The 15,205-nt window shown below is 33.8% G+C and overlaps 1 protein-coding gene across 11 annotated transcripts in view; it reads right to left on the bottom strand.

Annotated features, from left to right (window-relative positions):
* The window catches only part of SNF4Agamma (SNF4/AMP-activated protein kinase gamma subunit), a 559,866-nt gene that overhangs the window by 165,141 nt on the left and 379,520 nt on the right, over positions 1-15,205 (bottom strand). For all 11 annotated transcript variants that reach the window (XM_085810578.1, XM_085810583.1, XM_085810580.1 and 8 more), the window contains one exon: positions 5,464-5,518. In XM_085810578.1, the coding sequence (XP_085666704.1) occupies positions 5,464-5,518 (55 nt within the window). The remainder of the gene's footprint in view (positions 1-5,463; positions 5,519-15,205) is intronic.

Here is a 15,205-nt window from a genome sequence, read left to right as displayed (position 1 = left end):
ACTAGTAATACATCCCTTTTCTACACAGGGAAAATGTAGACATAGTTACAAGAGACTATAGTTACAAGAGACACGGAATATGGAAAGGTCCGTAGAAATGAATAAATTAATATATAAAGCATACTACGTCAAAAGAGGCGGTTTTTTTTTTTTTTAACCTTTTGTGTGTTACCTTCAGTTCAACAGCAATGTCGCAAAATAATTTTAAAATGAGCATAAGTTCCACGCGCTGGAGATAAAAAGGTCCCCCCCAAATAGAGTGTTGCTATTGCTCGCTTTTAAATCGTAGAGTTTGCTACTCATAAATTCGTTAAAATTTTATAAAATATGAAATAAATAATAAAACAAATTACAAATTAGGGCTTCCAGATACCCATTTTCGGTGAAAGATTACGTTATTCAAAATTGGATGGCTTTAGGTACCGTTGTTTTATCACAATGCGGGACACGTACATGCATTAATGCAGATTCTTCATTTTTTAATTTCTTTAACGCATGGCTCTAATATCTGGTGGCAATAATTTGAAAAGTGTGTGATGTTGGGAGGCCCCAACTTGTCAGCAATAGTAGTAGTGACTGCTATGAACTGGAAATTACACAGACTCTTAAGAAGGGTTTAACTCCCTTTTTATTTCACTTTAGAAATTACAGTTGCGTTCACTTGACGCTCACAAACTACGCCGATCCGGCGGTTAAACAAAAATAGAAAAGTACAACTAAAAATAAATAACAGGATGCATAACTAACGAAGTCACTATCTACGAGGCTCTATAATTGTAACTATCTTTGAATACTCTGCGCGTTCTACTACGATTTACATACTCTGGCATTGGCAATTCTAGGGGAAAGTAAAGGCTTGACAGGAAAGATAGCTTAAACTTAAAATAAATGTTAGTTAAAATAAATATAAACCCTACAAGTGAACCGACATTTAATGTTTTCAACCCAAATTGCCAAAACGAAATTAAGATAGCAGCTTAAATACGTCCCCATAATCCTCTTAATTTAACTGTGAAGATATTTCATACGCACTTTTGGTTTTGGGTAGAAATTTGATTCCACGTAGTTCATTATTTTCTAAGGATTTAGTTCGTTTATATATACTAAAACAAATTCCAAATTCGGGCTTCCAGATGATCACTTATTCTGATTACAATGCGAGAAACATACATACATTTTTACAGATTACTCATTATTTAATTTCTTGAAATATAATACAGGGGCGATGGATGATATTTGGAGGCAATAATTTGAAAAGTGAAACGCCCCAAAATGCGAAAACGAAATTAATAGCCCTTCTGGGCTAACAAAGGAAAAATTTCTTAGAAATAAGACTTTTAATTTAACCATTTAAAGTTGTTTAAGAATTGTCTTCTTCGTTATTAATCATCAAATGCAATTAATTGATAAACAAACAGCATATTAAATGTGTTTAGTCAATGCTTTCCAGTAACGTATATGGATATCAGTGACGGAAACAGAATCTGTGCGCCGAGGTAGCGATTACGATGTGTTAGCTCTGGTAATGATTATCATTTAGAAAAATAAGAAAATCAACTCCATGAATAATTATATTTTATTAGAAAAATTATGCATATTTGCTTAAAATTTAAAAAGGGCTATTTTACAGAATAATAGAAAAATACTATAATTAAAACTGACAACGACAAACCAAATAATCGGGTTATATTTCACGACAAAAGTAAATTTTATAATACGAAACATTTTACGGATATAATTTTTCCACATGTTAAGTATTTTAACTTGGCTTCTCATTTTTTTTCCTGTTGTTGTTAATTATTTTAGCTTGTAAACTCTATGTATAAAAAGTAACTGCTGCCCGAGTCAGGCTCCTTGAGATTTTATTTAAACCAAGCAGGCGTTGCTGAAAGAGACCCTTTCAGAAAACGAGGATCTGGTAATTTGTAGTCGCTTCTTTGGCCCTAACCTCAACTGCTGCAGTAAATTTTAATAAAGGGCTTTATTGTATCAATAAAATATTAACTTTTAATTAAATGTTTTACTTTTCGCAAAAACAAGAAACAAGAATAATTATGCATGAACAAACAGGGAGGGGGGGGAGATTTTAGGTTTTAACGGTCGACCAAAAAACCGTTTGTTAAGGTTTCACTCTTTCGATGAGCTCGCAGTCTACCAGACTGCTGCTGTTCCCGTAGTAACTCCCCCCTTTTTAAACCAAAAGAGCGTTATTCCAGAAAGGCTATTAGTCACGAAAAGGTATCTTGCGTTGGATTACTTTAAAATTCTGAATCACTTCTCAAAATGTTGCTACCAAATATTATCGCCCTGTTATATACACTCATGTCCAAAATTATGTTTACATGCATAAATTCACGGATTTCTCGGAGACTAATAATTTAATGAATTTTCGTGGAATCATACATAACATGATGACACATAAATGCAAAAGAAAAAATTGAAGATCACCTCATATGATATAAAATTGTAGCATGAAACAATAAAAATGGTAATAAAGTGTGACAAAGAGAGTTAAGAAAAAAAGGAATGATTCAGAAAAAGAATTAAGTCTTACGAATTTAATATGGAATACGATCTCCCCTGACTTGTACACACATATCACAATGTGTTTTAAGGCTGGAAATAACGTTGTTAACCACAGTTTGGGGAATTAATCTCCACTCTTCCAGCAATGCCGTCTTCAGAGCATTTATATCTCTAGGAGGAGGATGTATACGTGCAATTGCTCTTCCAAGGTAGTCCCATAAGTTCTCTATCGGGTTAAGGTCAGGAGAGTTTGGTGGCCAAGGTATTCGCTTAATGTCTTCACTTTCAAGGAATTCATCAACGAGGTTTGCTCGATGTGGACGGGCATTATCATCCATAAATAAAAAGTCAGGTCCATATGCACCCCTGAAAAGTCTTACATAAGGATCTAAGACCTCATCTCGATATATCTGGCCTGTCACAGATCCACTGCTGAACACGTGTAGGGGCGTACGTCCATCGATCATTATTCCACCCCATACCATCACACCTCCACTATCGAAACAGTCACGTTCCACAATGTTCGAGGGATCATTTCGTGTTCCTGACTCCCTCCAGATGTAAACACGTTTAGAATCACCAGTTAAACTAAACCGCGACTCATCAGTAAAGAGAACATGGGACCATTGATGTTCAGTCCAAGTTTTGATGTTCTTTACACCAATTAAAACGATCCCTCTTTTTCTGTGAAGACAGTAAAACACAACCCTTGGCTTTCTGGCATAAAGGCCTTTTTCATTAAGCCTTCTGTATATTGTTTGCTGTGATGCAACAGTTCCAGTGGCAGCTGCAAGCTCTGAACTTAACTGGCGAGCAGTAGCCTTTCTGTTACAACGGGCAGTTAATGCCAGATACCGATCTTCAGAAGCAGTTGTCATTCGTTTCTGAACACTTCCATCATTTTGAAACTGTTTCCATAGCTTAGAGACTGTCTGTCTTGAAATATTCAGACATGTGGCTGTTTCCATGATTGACTGCCCTGCTTCTAAACGGCCGATAATTCACCACTTTACAGATTCTTCCAAATGATACTTCGAAGCCATAACAAACCACTTTGAGTCCCTACACACTGAAATCAAACGCTATGTTGCAGAAATTCACTCAAATATTCAGTTTGCGCAAAGCGCTTGATTCACCCTTGGATGACATAATGCCTAGATTTGCATATCACAAACCGTTTGATTACTTTTGATTGGATAATGCTAATTAGGCTTGGTTTTCACACATTCCCTGCAAATACGGATCACATTGATTCGATATTTCATTGAATATCATCATTTTGGGGTATGTTAAGATAATTTTGGACATGAGTGTATTTAAAGAAATTAAATAATGAAGAATTTGCATGAATGTACGTATGTTTTTCGCATTGTGAAAAAACAACGGTATCTAGGGCCATCAAATTTTGAATAACTTAAACCTCCACTCTCCACTCGAATATGGGCACTTGGAAGCCTGAATTTGTTTTATTATCGATTTCATATTTTGTAAAACTTTTAGCGAATTTTTGATTAACAAAACGATTTCAAAGCGAGCTGTTGCAATACTGTACGGAAAAAAGCCTTTTTATTTCCAGCGCGCGAGACTGTGTATCAGAAATTCTGAAGATAGGCTGTTGAAGAACGTGATATTTAATAAATAAAAGTAACAAACAAAATGTATAAAAAAATTAATTTATTTTTTTTAATTTGTAAGCTTTATTATTAAGGACTATTTTCTTAGAACTTCGCACAATTCAACAACAAAATCATAAAATTTTAAAAGCTTCATTATGTTCAGGATTCTCGATGCAGCGTTAAATGTTGGCATACACTTTAATATTGCTTTCAGTCTTTCCTCAGTTTATCACATCATTATTCAGTTTTCTTAGTAAGATGGCTAATATATATATTTTTTCATTTTTATTATTAATTTCATTTATTCAATTCAACAACAGAATCACAAAATATATAAAAACCGCGTATCTTTAGAATTCCTGAGAATTCCTGTTAGAGGTTGCCATATACATTTTATATTACTAATTAAAATTAAAAGATAAATATCTTACATTTTTTAATGGCAACAGTCTCGCGCACTGGAGATGAAAATGCTTTATTTCGAACAGTGTTGACACTGCTCGCTTTAAAATCGTTGAGTTTGTTAATCAGAAATTCATTTAAATTTTGCAAAATACGAAATTAAAAATTCACAATTTTTGCTTCCAGGTGCACATGTCCGGGTGGAGGATTACGTTATTCAAAATTTGATGGCTCTAGGTCCCGCAGTTTTTTTACAGTGCGAGGAACATACATACATACATACATGCAGATTCTGCATTATTTAATTTCTTTAAAATTAGGGCGATAATATTTCGTATCGGCAATTTAAAAAATTATACGGCGTTTACAGTGAACCGATGCAAAATCCCTTTTCGCGACAAAGAGCCCCTTTTGAATAAATAAATAAGTACTTAAATTTAGAAAAACATCGCAGAAATTATATAAAAAACAGGCAAATTTGATTGTGCGCCAATTTTATGCGAAAAGCTATCACACATTATTTTCTTCTTTAACACTACTTCGTCTTTGAGGAGTTTCTGGGACCATATGTGTTTCCAAAAGTTACTAATTAAATTTTCTTAAACAATTTGATACCCAGCAATAAATTTATTCAAAATAGCCGATATTTTTCAGCACCTTTTCTACAGTGCGTCTGACAAAATATAACGGAGGCCTAATTTTCCGTAACAGAAAGATTAATATTGAATCAAATTATGATATGCAAATAATTTATAATTAGGACCTTGAATCCCACCGTAAGTTCTTTGGATTAAGCTTTTAACAAAAATCATTTTAATTATATGCGTTCTACTCCTGAAGTTCTTGCTGGTGGCGCCATCTCTTGGCGTAACAGAACACTATTCGATAGTTCAAGAAACTGCTAGAAAAATTGTCTTACCTGGTGTAACAGCCTTCCCTGATGATGAATTTGATGTAGAATTTGTACCAAGTTTCTGAAAACAAATAAATAAAAATTATTTTCTGAAATGTAGCAAATAACTGTATAAGAATGTGATTAAAAGAGAAACTATAAAGATTTTATGAAGTAAGAATAGCAGCTAGAAACTAATTTAAAGAACACATTTTTTAAATTATATTTACAGTATTGTTTTACAAAAAATTTTATTTTCAGTAAGGTTATCAGATTATAATAACATTTTAAAAATAGATGAATCAAATATGGATATAATAGGCAAATTCAAAAGAGTGTCGGTTCTAGGCTTCGAAAGAAGTTACGGAAAATTAACTCATGTCTTTAGAGATAAGCTGCAAAATTACTGTACAAACGATATTCGTAGCAAATTCCAATTATTTGTAAAGTAAACAGAATTCAAATCTTGCAGCAACGTTCCATCACTATTTAAATATAAAGGAACTAATTTCTCTTAATCCTAACTGCTAGTGCAAATTTTAGCAAACTACAATAACTTTTACAAATGCAGGAGTAAATCCAAAGGACAGCCAAAGAACATAATGAACATAATTAACCATGTGTAACATGAAACTGTTACTGTTTCATCAAAATTTTACACTAAAATGTTTTCATAGGAAGAAGAGCTTCAAAGATATTATTGTGAAAATATAGCCCAAAAGGCAATTTTGTTGAACAATGAAGCCTAAATTTACAGGTTGTCATACACTTCATAAGAGGTTTTAAAGGATTATTAGATGTTTAAAACAGGAATATTTATCCTGGTGCTTAAAGGAATTTTCACAGCTGGGTAAAGAACAAATTAGCGAATCTGGTTGTCATTTACTGCTTGAGGTAAAATTACCAAAATAATATACAGAATCCCTAAAAGAAGAGAAATGGCTGAATGTGATCAGGAGGATAGTATACGTTATAAATGTGCTAAGTTTTAGGCATGTTACTACGTTTCCTTTTAGTAAAAATAATAATAATTTGAACTTAAAATTAATTTTTCTCACAACTGATCTTTGCGTACAATTTCGTCACTTAAAACATACATATACAGTAAACAGTCCGAAATCCGGACGTCCATTATCCGGAATGATTTAAAGCCTGGATCACTAAATCACCAATTCTTCCCTCCCCCTTTTCCTTACGCTTGCGAATTTGGTACTTTTTCATAGCAAAATATGTGGAGATTCCCTATTCTTCACTGATTATCTTTATTCAGAATTAAAGAGAAAGTATTAGCACAAAAAACGAAACAAATTAAACAATTTACATTAAAAGAAATATTTCATAAAGTAAACAAATAAACACTGAGCTCTCTCTCTTTCTGCCCCCCCCCTTTTTTTTTTGGTTGCTGTAGTTGTAAATTTGATTTTCAAGCGTTTGTACAGTATGCTTTTTAAAAAAGTTCTCCAAACGTGTTCGGATGCATTAACATTTTTCTGTTTGACTGTAAAGAATCAGCTTTATTTTTCTCACCCTCTCGAAACACTTTAAAAGTTTAGCATGTTCATGTTAAAAGCCGTAAAAGTCACCGATCGCTGACTGACTGTATATCTTTCGTTCAGGCCGCAGTAGTCACTGTTGACTAACGATTCACAGTTTCAAAAATTATATTTTGAAATTCTGGCGTCCGGAAATTCTGCATAAATCTCCGGACGCCAGATATCGACTGGCTTAACGAAAACGGAGACAAAACAGGTTTAATGCTTAACAAGTTAAGTAAGTGCAGACTGCAGTTTTGCTGAAAACTGAGGAAGTGTTTTGGACGAAACATTGAAATTATCCGAAATAAAGCAGTACACAGAAAACTGCAAATGCTTTTGCTCATTTAGAAACCTATAATGACAAAAAATTAGCTGGTAAATCAGTTGTAAATAGGGTTATTTAGAAATATGGCAAAGTATCCTTCGTGGAGGATTTTTCAAGGGAAACTGGTTCACATAGAGAAAACTAGGAAAACCTCCATGCAACCACTCCATTCACCTGGATTAAAGCCCGAATCGAACTACCAAAGGTCAGCAGTTTAATGACTTGACCGCTGTTGGGCCGATATAAATAGGAAATTGAAAATATACAAACCTAATTATATTTGGCAAAGAAGTGCTATTTTAGAAATCTCGTGAATAAAAAATTCGGTATTTATGTATTATCCCGTCGACCTCAACGTTAGCTCCATCGAACAAGGAAAGCTGGCGGATATTCCGCCAGAGTTCCGCCAATCGTTCCTCAAGGATCAAGGATCAAGGAAGTTAATTTACGGAGTGCGCTAGGCTAGGCCTTTAACTCCACATCATCAGAGATAAAATAATTACATCAAAAGAGGGGTTCATCTAATAAGGGAAAATTTTGAAGCCTAATTATAAAAATAGCGGAGTTTTGAAAAACTGCTACCTCTTTATTTAAAAACGTAAGAATTCGACCTTCTTCATTTTGGGGCTTCGTAAAAAAGCTTTCATCGATTTCTACTATTTTGTTAAGTTTAGACAAAAGATGGCTTTCTGAGAATCAGTCGGGTTAAATCAAACGAAAGCGCATACGTTATGTGTGTGCTGTTATGTTACGATTATCCATAATTGGCACTAAATCGCACTACTTGGCATGAGTTTCACGGTCGACGGAATAATAAATAAGCACCTAATGTTCTACAAAGTTTTATTAGAGAGTTCAGTGTTGGCGATTAAAAACTTCCAGCAGCAATTTTTTTATTATTATGTAGTATTCTAGATGATTAAATTCATATATACTTTTAAGGAGAATTAAGACTTAAAGATTGGAAGACCGTAACTATCAAGCTTATTTTGACATTTAGGAGACCATGTCATGCCATTTCACCACCAAAGAACATCCTCCCTGCCCCCTCCCTAATTGAAAATAAAAGGAGGAAAGGGATAGTTTTTGCATTCATCATTTTTGACAATAATAATATTATATTCAACAGGAAACAAAACATATTCAAAAATTTTTTTATAAACTTACTTTTTATTTAAAACATATATAGAATCCATTTGTAATTAATCGAAATTGATCTATGATTAATCGACATGTCAGAACCCAGAAGCGGCTAAAAGAGAATTCTTCCGCCATTTTAGATGGTAAAAATTCCCTCATGTTTTATTTATAATTTACTGATATTTTTAATGCTTTCACTTTCGGTAGCACTTACTTTTAATCCACATAATCCTTTTAATGAACGTTCGTACTTAAAAGATTATTTTCAGAACGGAAATCTTCCAGCCTACTGTTTTTGCATATAAATATACTGGGATCACTTGTTTAAGTTATGAAATTATTTAATTTTGAAAGATGAAAAATAAAGCTTAAAAAATGGAAATACTTAATCCAGGGATTATAAAATTACATAAAAGGGTAACCTTAGATTGGAGTTCATTTCAAATTTCACATATTTCAAAGGCGATGGGCACTGCGACATTGCATAAAAAAAGGGGGTTGAGCAGTTGTATATCTCTCGTTCTACTGGGCCGATTGATGAAATTTAACATGCATGTTTCCTATCTCGAAAGCGCGACTTAGGATATATATTAGATTTAGATATAGCGTTTTTCTAACTTATGTATTCTGAAACAAAATCGGACGTTTTCTGAAATGACATTCTAATTTTTTTCACCGATTCTACGACTGAAATTATAGCAAACTGTCAAGTTTCGTAAAAAATCCCATGATTAGTTTTTAAACAATTCACTCTCAAAATTTACGCTCTCAATGTTAATTGAATATGGTATGTATTATTAATATCTTTTTTTTACTAAATTTATTGAATTCCTTCTTTCACAATTCGAAATTTTGGCTTAATCCATATAAAATTCGCAGCTATTTTCTCATTTGTTTTTAAAATTTGTATTTTTTAGTAATTTTTTAAAACATTTTCGAAAAAAAAAATTGATATATAACCCATGAAAATTTTTGCCATCTTCTTAAAACAGATGTATTTCTAGTCGTATTTGCAAAAAATTAGAACTTTTTATTCAAAATTTCCAAAGATATGTGTGAACTTATATTTTGGTGCGTTTTCAAATTTGGCATATTTGTTATAAGCGATAATAACGCTAAATACGTTTTAAGCACTTCGTTAAAATTCTTTGAAAGAATTAAAGATGCACCTTTTATTCCGCTCATGCACAGTAAAAGGGAAAGGAAAATTAGTTACCATAAATTAAAAATTTCGCCACGTAAATTATTCATGGTGCATACTGGGGGGAAAAAAAAAAAAAAAAAAAAAAAAAAAGTGCGTCATTTAAGCACAAATTTGAGGCGTCGAATCAAAATATGGAAATATCTGATTTCGTCATGTCAGAAAAAGTCCGATTTTCTGTACAAATACCTATGTTAAAATAATGCTATATGTAAATCCAATATATATCCTCACTCGTACGCTCGAGAAAGGAAACATGAAAGTTAAATTTTGTCTATTGGTCGAATAGAACGAAAGATATAGAACTGTTCTCCTCTTTTTGTGTGTGTGTGTGTGTGGGTGCGTGGAAGGTGTATCTCTTTTTGGAGCAAATGTTTCCTTATTAAGGGCTGTTCCAACTGGGGTTTACCTGAGCTAAGGAAGACCACTGACGTAACGGACCCATCTCCAAAACCAGTTTTTTCCCACAGGGCAACAAGTTGTGAACTGCAGGTATAGCGGAGCAGGTCGACACATGAAACTGACTCCGTTAGCACAAATAAACCCCAGTGGGAACGGCCCTTATTAAGAGCAGATCGCCCTCGAAATCGAAAAGATTGCTCTTTTTCTTTAAGAGGCCTAGCAGCGGCCGGAGCTAACTGAACACTGGTAGTTCTCGGCGTTCGAATCCTGGTGAACGGACTGGTTGCGTGGGCGTTTGCGTATTTTCAAGCCAGTTCTCTTAGGACAATTTAGCCAGTTTCCTTAGGTTTACGAGCCAGTTCACTTTAACCCAGTCCTCTTTCATGTGTACGAGCACTTAGGTCCTTCACGAAGGCATCCCTTCTCTTAAGCAGACAGTCCTCGAGTGCTTTGGAATAATCAAATAAACGAAACGTTTTCCCTTAATTTTAATTTTTACATTGTTGTTATTCTCTTCTAATTAGTTTTGGGATTACTAATTAATTCCCTCTTAATTTATTTCACTATGCAGTACTTCTATACAAGAAGTTTACTTTATGGAATTTTACCAAAGGTAATTCTCACCTATGACGTCTTTATCAATTGCGTCAAATATTATGAAACAGACTTATCAAAATGTTTACGACAAACACTTATCTACCAGCACATAACTTCACTGATGATACAAGGGAAAAAATATGCGCATCCGTCTCCACTCCCGGAAAGGGAAGATTTATTCGCCACTTTTACTTTTGGTTTCAGCTTCCTTTCCATTATTTTCGCACTTATCGACACTATCTATTTTTTTTGTGATTGTTAGTACACACGTATGAGTTTGAATGTGTGTATAACAAACTTGAGAAAAGTCTAGTGCGAAAATGTAGGTTACAACAGTGGCACGTGAGTCAATCAATGAAGGAGACCGGTATCACATACGACAATCCATGAACATTATATCAGAATCGAGCTAAAAAACAAAAAGTAGCAAATTCAAAGAAGACATAAAGAACAATGAAATAATAGACTTTTTTTATGATATTGTTGCTTAAATGACAAGTTTCGTGCAGGCAACTGTTCATATCAACTGTTTTGTTTAATGTCAGAGTTCCTTTTCTCCGACTGTAAGTATACCGACTTTTTCCCTCCCTGTCTGTATACTGCCTTTTTCCTTCCCCACACTTTTCCATACAGTGGAAACCTCATATTTGCGAATTCAACATCATATTTATTTAATATGGATACATATAAATTTAAACATATTTATGTAATATGCATACACATACAGAAAAGCCGATATAGGTTAATTGATAAACTGTGCATGGTAAACTGGCAACGTTAAATAAATATGCATTGTAGCAAAATTAAATAAATAATTAAACGTACTGTTCACTCATTGTAGCAAAATTAAATTAAAAAAATATAAAAGCTTTAAGATATTACATGACGCCCAAGGTTTTCTTTTTCTGAGTTACCTTAATTTATTAAATATCATGTTCTTCGCTCTTAAACCATAAAATTCAATTCAACAGCAATATCGCAAAATAATTTTAAAATGAGCATATCTTTAGAATTTCCGATACACAGTCTCGCGCGCTGTAAAAGAAAAAAAAATTTTTTTTTCGTACAGTGTTGCCATTGTTCGCTTTGAAATCGTTGAGTTTGTTAATTAAAAATTATTTAATGTCTGTAACAATATGAAATCGATAATAAAGCAAAGTCCAAATGCCCATATTTGGTGGAAGATCACGTTATTCAATTTCATTATTTAATTTCTTTAAATATAATACAGGGCCGTAATACTTAATGGCAACAGTTTCAAAAGTGAATCAACGCAAAATGCGAAAACAAAATTAATAGCCCTTCTGGGCTAACGCTCTTTGGGCTAATAATTAACTGTACTTTTCACCTACAGTGTATTGTTTTCCAATATAAGTGAAAACCGTCAGCAAAACAACATTGAAATCGTACTATGCAGTATCGTGCACTGCCTAAAATGGCAGAAATAAAAATCATGTTTTCCAACAACTACGTTCTACTTACATAATTTCTCGTGCATTTCACGTTCACTTTCCTACTTATATAATTTCCCATTTAAGCTCGTGATCGAGAGTGGCGTCCATGATCAATGTTGGATAGTAACATAATTCGTGCTCACGATCAACACTCAGTGTATTTATTATTGCTACCCAAGTCTCCGATTGTTCTATAGGATTTAGATCTGGAGATCTAGCTAACAATTTTATACAGTTGATATTATCACTTTCTAGAAAATCACCCAACAGATTAGCCCAATGTGGACGTCCACATAAAATGAGGGCTACCTTTTATAAAGCGAATATAAGATTTTAAGATCTTTCCTGTTTGCATAAACTTCTGCTGTTTGCGTCCCACACAAGACAGCCCGTTTAGCGCGATGAAGAACATCAACTTTGGAGCAAGTATCTGTGGGAAGACTGTCCTCTTTACAAATAAATTATGATTCGGCCTAACCACTTAATCTCAAGGTACCTTCATCTGGATAGAAACAGGGACATGTCGTTTAATTTCAACCAGTATGAAAGCGAATGTATGATGGTTTGGGCTGGTATCATGTTGAACAGGTGCATAGACATTCATGTCTTTGACAGAGCCTGAGCGATTGCATCCAATTGCAGGAAAGAGATCGTAGAACCCTATGTTCGCCTTTTTAAGGCCATCAGTTAATTTTTGCTGGCCATCAGCTCGTTTTTATGGACGACAACGCTAATCCACATCGAATTAATCTGCTGGATGATTTCCGGCAAAATGAAGAGATTAGCCAGATGAAATGACCAGCATATATGTGATATTTTGGCAGACGTGACGAATCTCGGCATCAAAGTTTAGGCATGGCTTTATGCAGAGTGATAAGGAGGATATCCAAAGACGACACAAATTGATTTAGTTTTCAATCTTATATTTTTATTCACTCCAATTAGCAGATCATTTTCCTTTTAGATAACACTCTTTAAATTACATATCCTTAGTAGTTTTAACTAAGTATGATTGAATTTAAACTTTATGCTTCATAACTAATTCTAACAAAGGAAGAAAAGATGGACAGGGCAGCGCAGAGTCTTGTAGCAGCGGGATTAGGAAGCAATCTGACTGAAAAATGGCGCGTACTCAGTATTTATAGAAGCGGTTACGTAATAGGTTAGCAAGTTCTAGAAGGTACTGGTCTAGGGGGAAGATCCTAAATTCCAGAAAATTAATTAAAGGTTGCGTGTTCGCGTAGAGCAAAGCCATCGTATTTTTTATATTTTACATATATATAGATCTAAACTTACAAAATATATGTGGGACATCCTTGGATTGGCAATTGCAATTTGCCTTCCGCTTCCCAGCAATCTCCAGGTGTTGAAAACGGCATTTCTGCAGGAGTGAAACCATTTGTCACTTGAACTCATAAACTATCTCATTTCCAATATGAAGTCATGTTGTGAGAACTGTATGACTGTAAGAGGGGATCATATCTTTATCAGCTTCCTTTTTTGTTCGATCTTACAGCCTCTGTTTTAGGCTTTCCTGCGCCGACGAGGTTTTCGTACGATCATGCGTGTGTACTACGACTGTTGTACGACACATTTTTTTGCAGTATGTCAACCTATATCTATGCCAAATTTAATTATAATATGTCCAACAGTTGTTGAGATAATGGATCAAATGTAAACCTTTTTTTAGCATGAGTGTATCAATCAGTGCGAATATTAAAAATTGACTACCTACTTTGAGAAACATGGATGCATCTCTGAGGAATGTCGTTCGGCACATGTTGTGTACCTGGATTATCCAACCTTTTCGTGTGAAAGGCCATTTTTAAGTTATGCACACAACTCACGGGCTAGGAGTTAACGTGTGTTCCGCAGGAAATATAGTAAATGCGAAAAAATGTAGGCATAGACTGTAAATTTATATATGTCAAATTTGCATAATGGTATATTGCCGCACTTTCCAAACAAAATGAAAGCAGAAACATTAGAAATATATTTAGATATTTACAGTAAAATCATATAAACAAATTTACACTAATAACAAGTGAAACATAATATTATACATCACAGAAATTTTATTTCCTTCGTCAGACGCAACGCTGAATCAGATTTGACATCTCGAGCACTTAATGTAAGAGAATTCTAATAACATAATTATGTGTTCATAACAGACTTTAGTTTTGTCTTTTGAATTTTTAGCTTATAAATCAGCTACTCCAGCTAACACCACAAAGCGAAATTAATCAAAGCGATTATTTCGAGACGATTAGGCATTTGATACATATAATACATACCAAATTATGTTCCACGAAACTTCTCTACATGTCAAAGCAATTTTGAATCTCGATTAGTTTCGTCTCTGACATATCATGACAAGCATCAATGGCATCAGTCTAAACGGATATGAAAACATCTTCATTTTACCTTCACATGTCCTGAAGTCCAAATACCTCTTTGTGAACTCATTACCACTAATTTTAAACACAAATCAAAACATTTTTGCAGTTCACGTTGCCAAAGATGACATGATTGATGTCTACTATTTTTAATATTCAACTTATTAACAGTTAACTGTTTTTGAAATAAACTCAATTCCAGCAAAGATATGCTCGTTTTAAAATTATTTTGCGATATTGCTGTTTAACTGAATTTTATGGTTACATGATATTTAATAAATAAAGGTAACACTCAAAACATATTAAAAAAAAACCCCTCCCCTTTGCACGTAATTTAAAATCTGAAACTTTCAGATTTTCTTTTCTTTTCGTTTTAGTCCAAAGGAGCTTTGTCCCTGAAGGACTATTGCTTTCGTTTTGCGATTTTGCGTTGGTTCACTATAAATATACGAACGTTTCACTTTTCAAACTGTTGATACGAAATGTTAGTCCCGCATAATATTTGAAGAAATTAAATAATGAAAACTCTGCATAAATGTATGTATATTTCTCGTATTGTGATAAAACAACGTGCATAGAGCCATCGAATTTTGAATGACGTAATCCTCCTACGAATATGGGCATGTGGAAGCCCAAATTTGAAATTTGGAATTTGTTTTATGATCGATTTCATATTTTTTAAAACTTTAACGAATTTCTGAGTAACAAACTCAACGATT

The sequence above is a fragment of the Stegodyphus dumicola genome, chromosome 2, assembly GCF_044657685.1.
Source record: "Stegodyphus dumicola isolate Sdum_Otavi_A_Nest chromosome 2, ASM4465768v1".
In the NCBI taxonomy this organism is placed as follows: domain Eukaryota; kingdom Metazoa; phylum Arthropoda; class Arachnida; order Araneae; family Eresidae; genus Stegodyphus; species Stegodyphus dumicola.
Note: the sequence above shows the minus strand (reverse complement) of the source record. Positions and strands in the feature narration are given on the sequence as shown.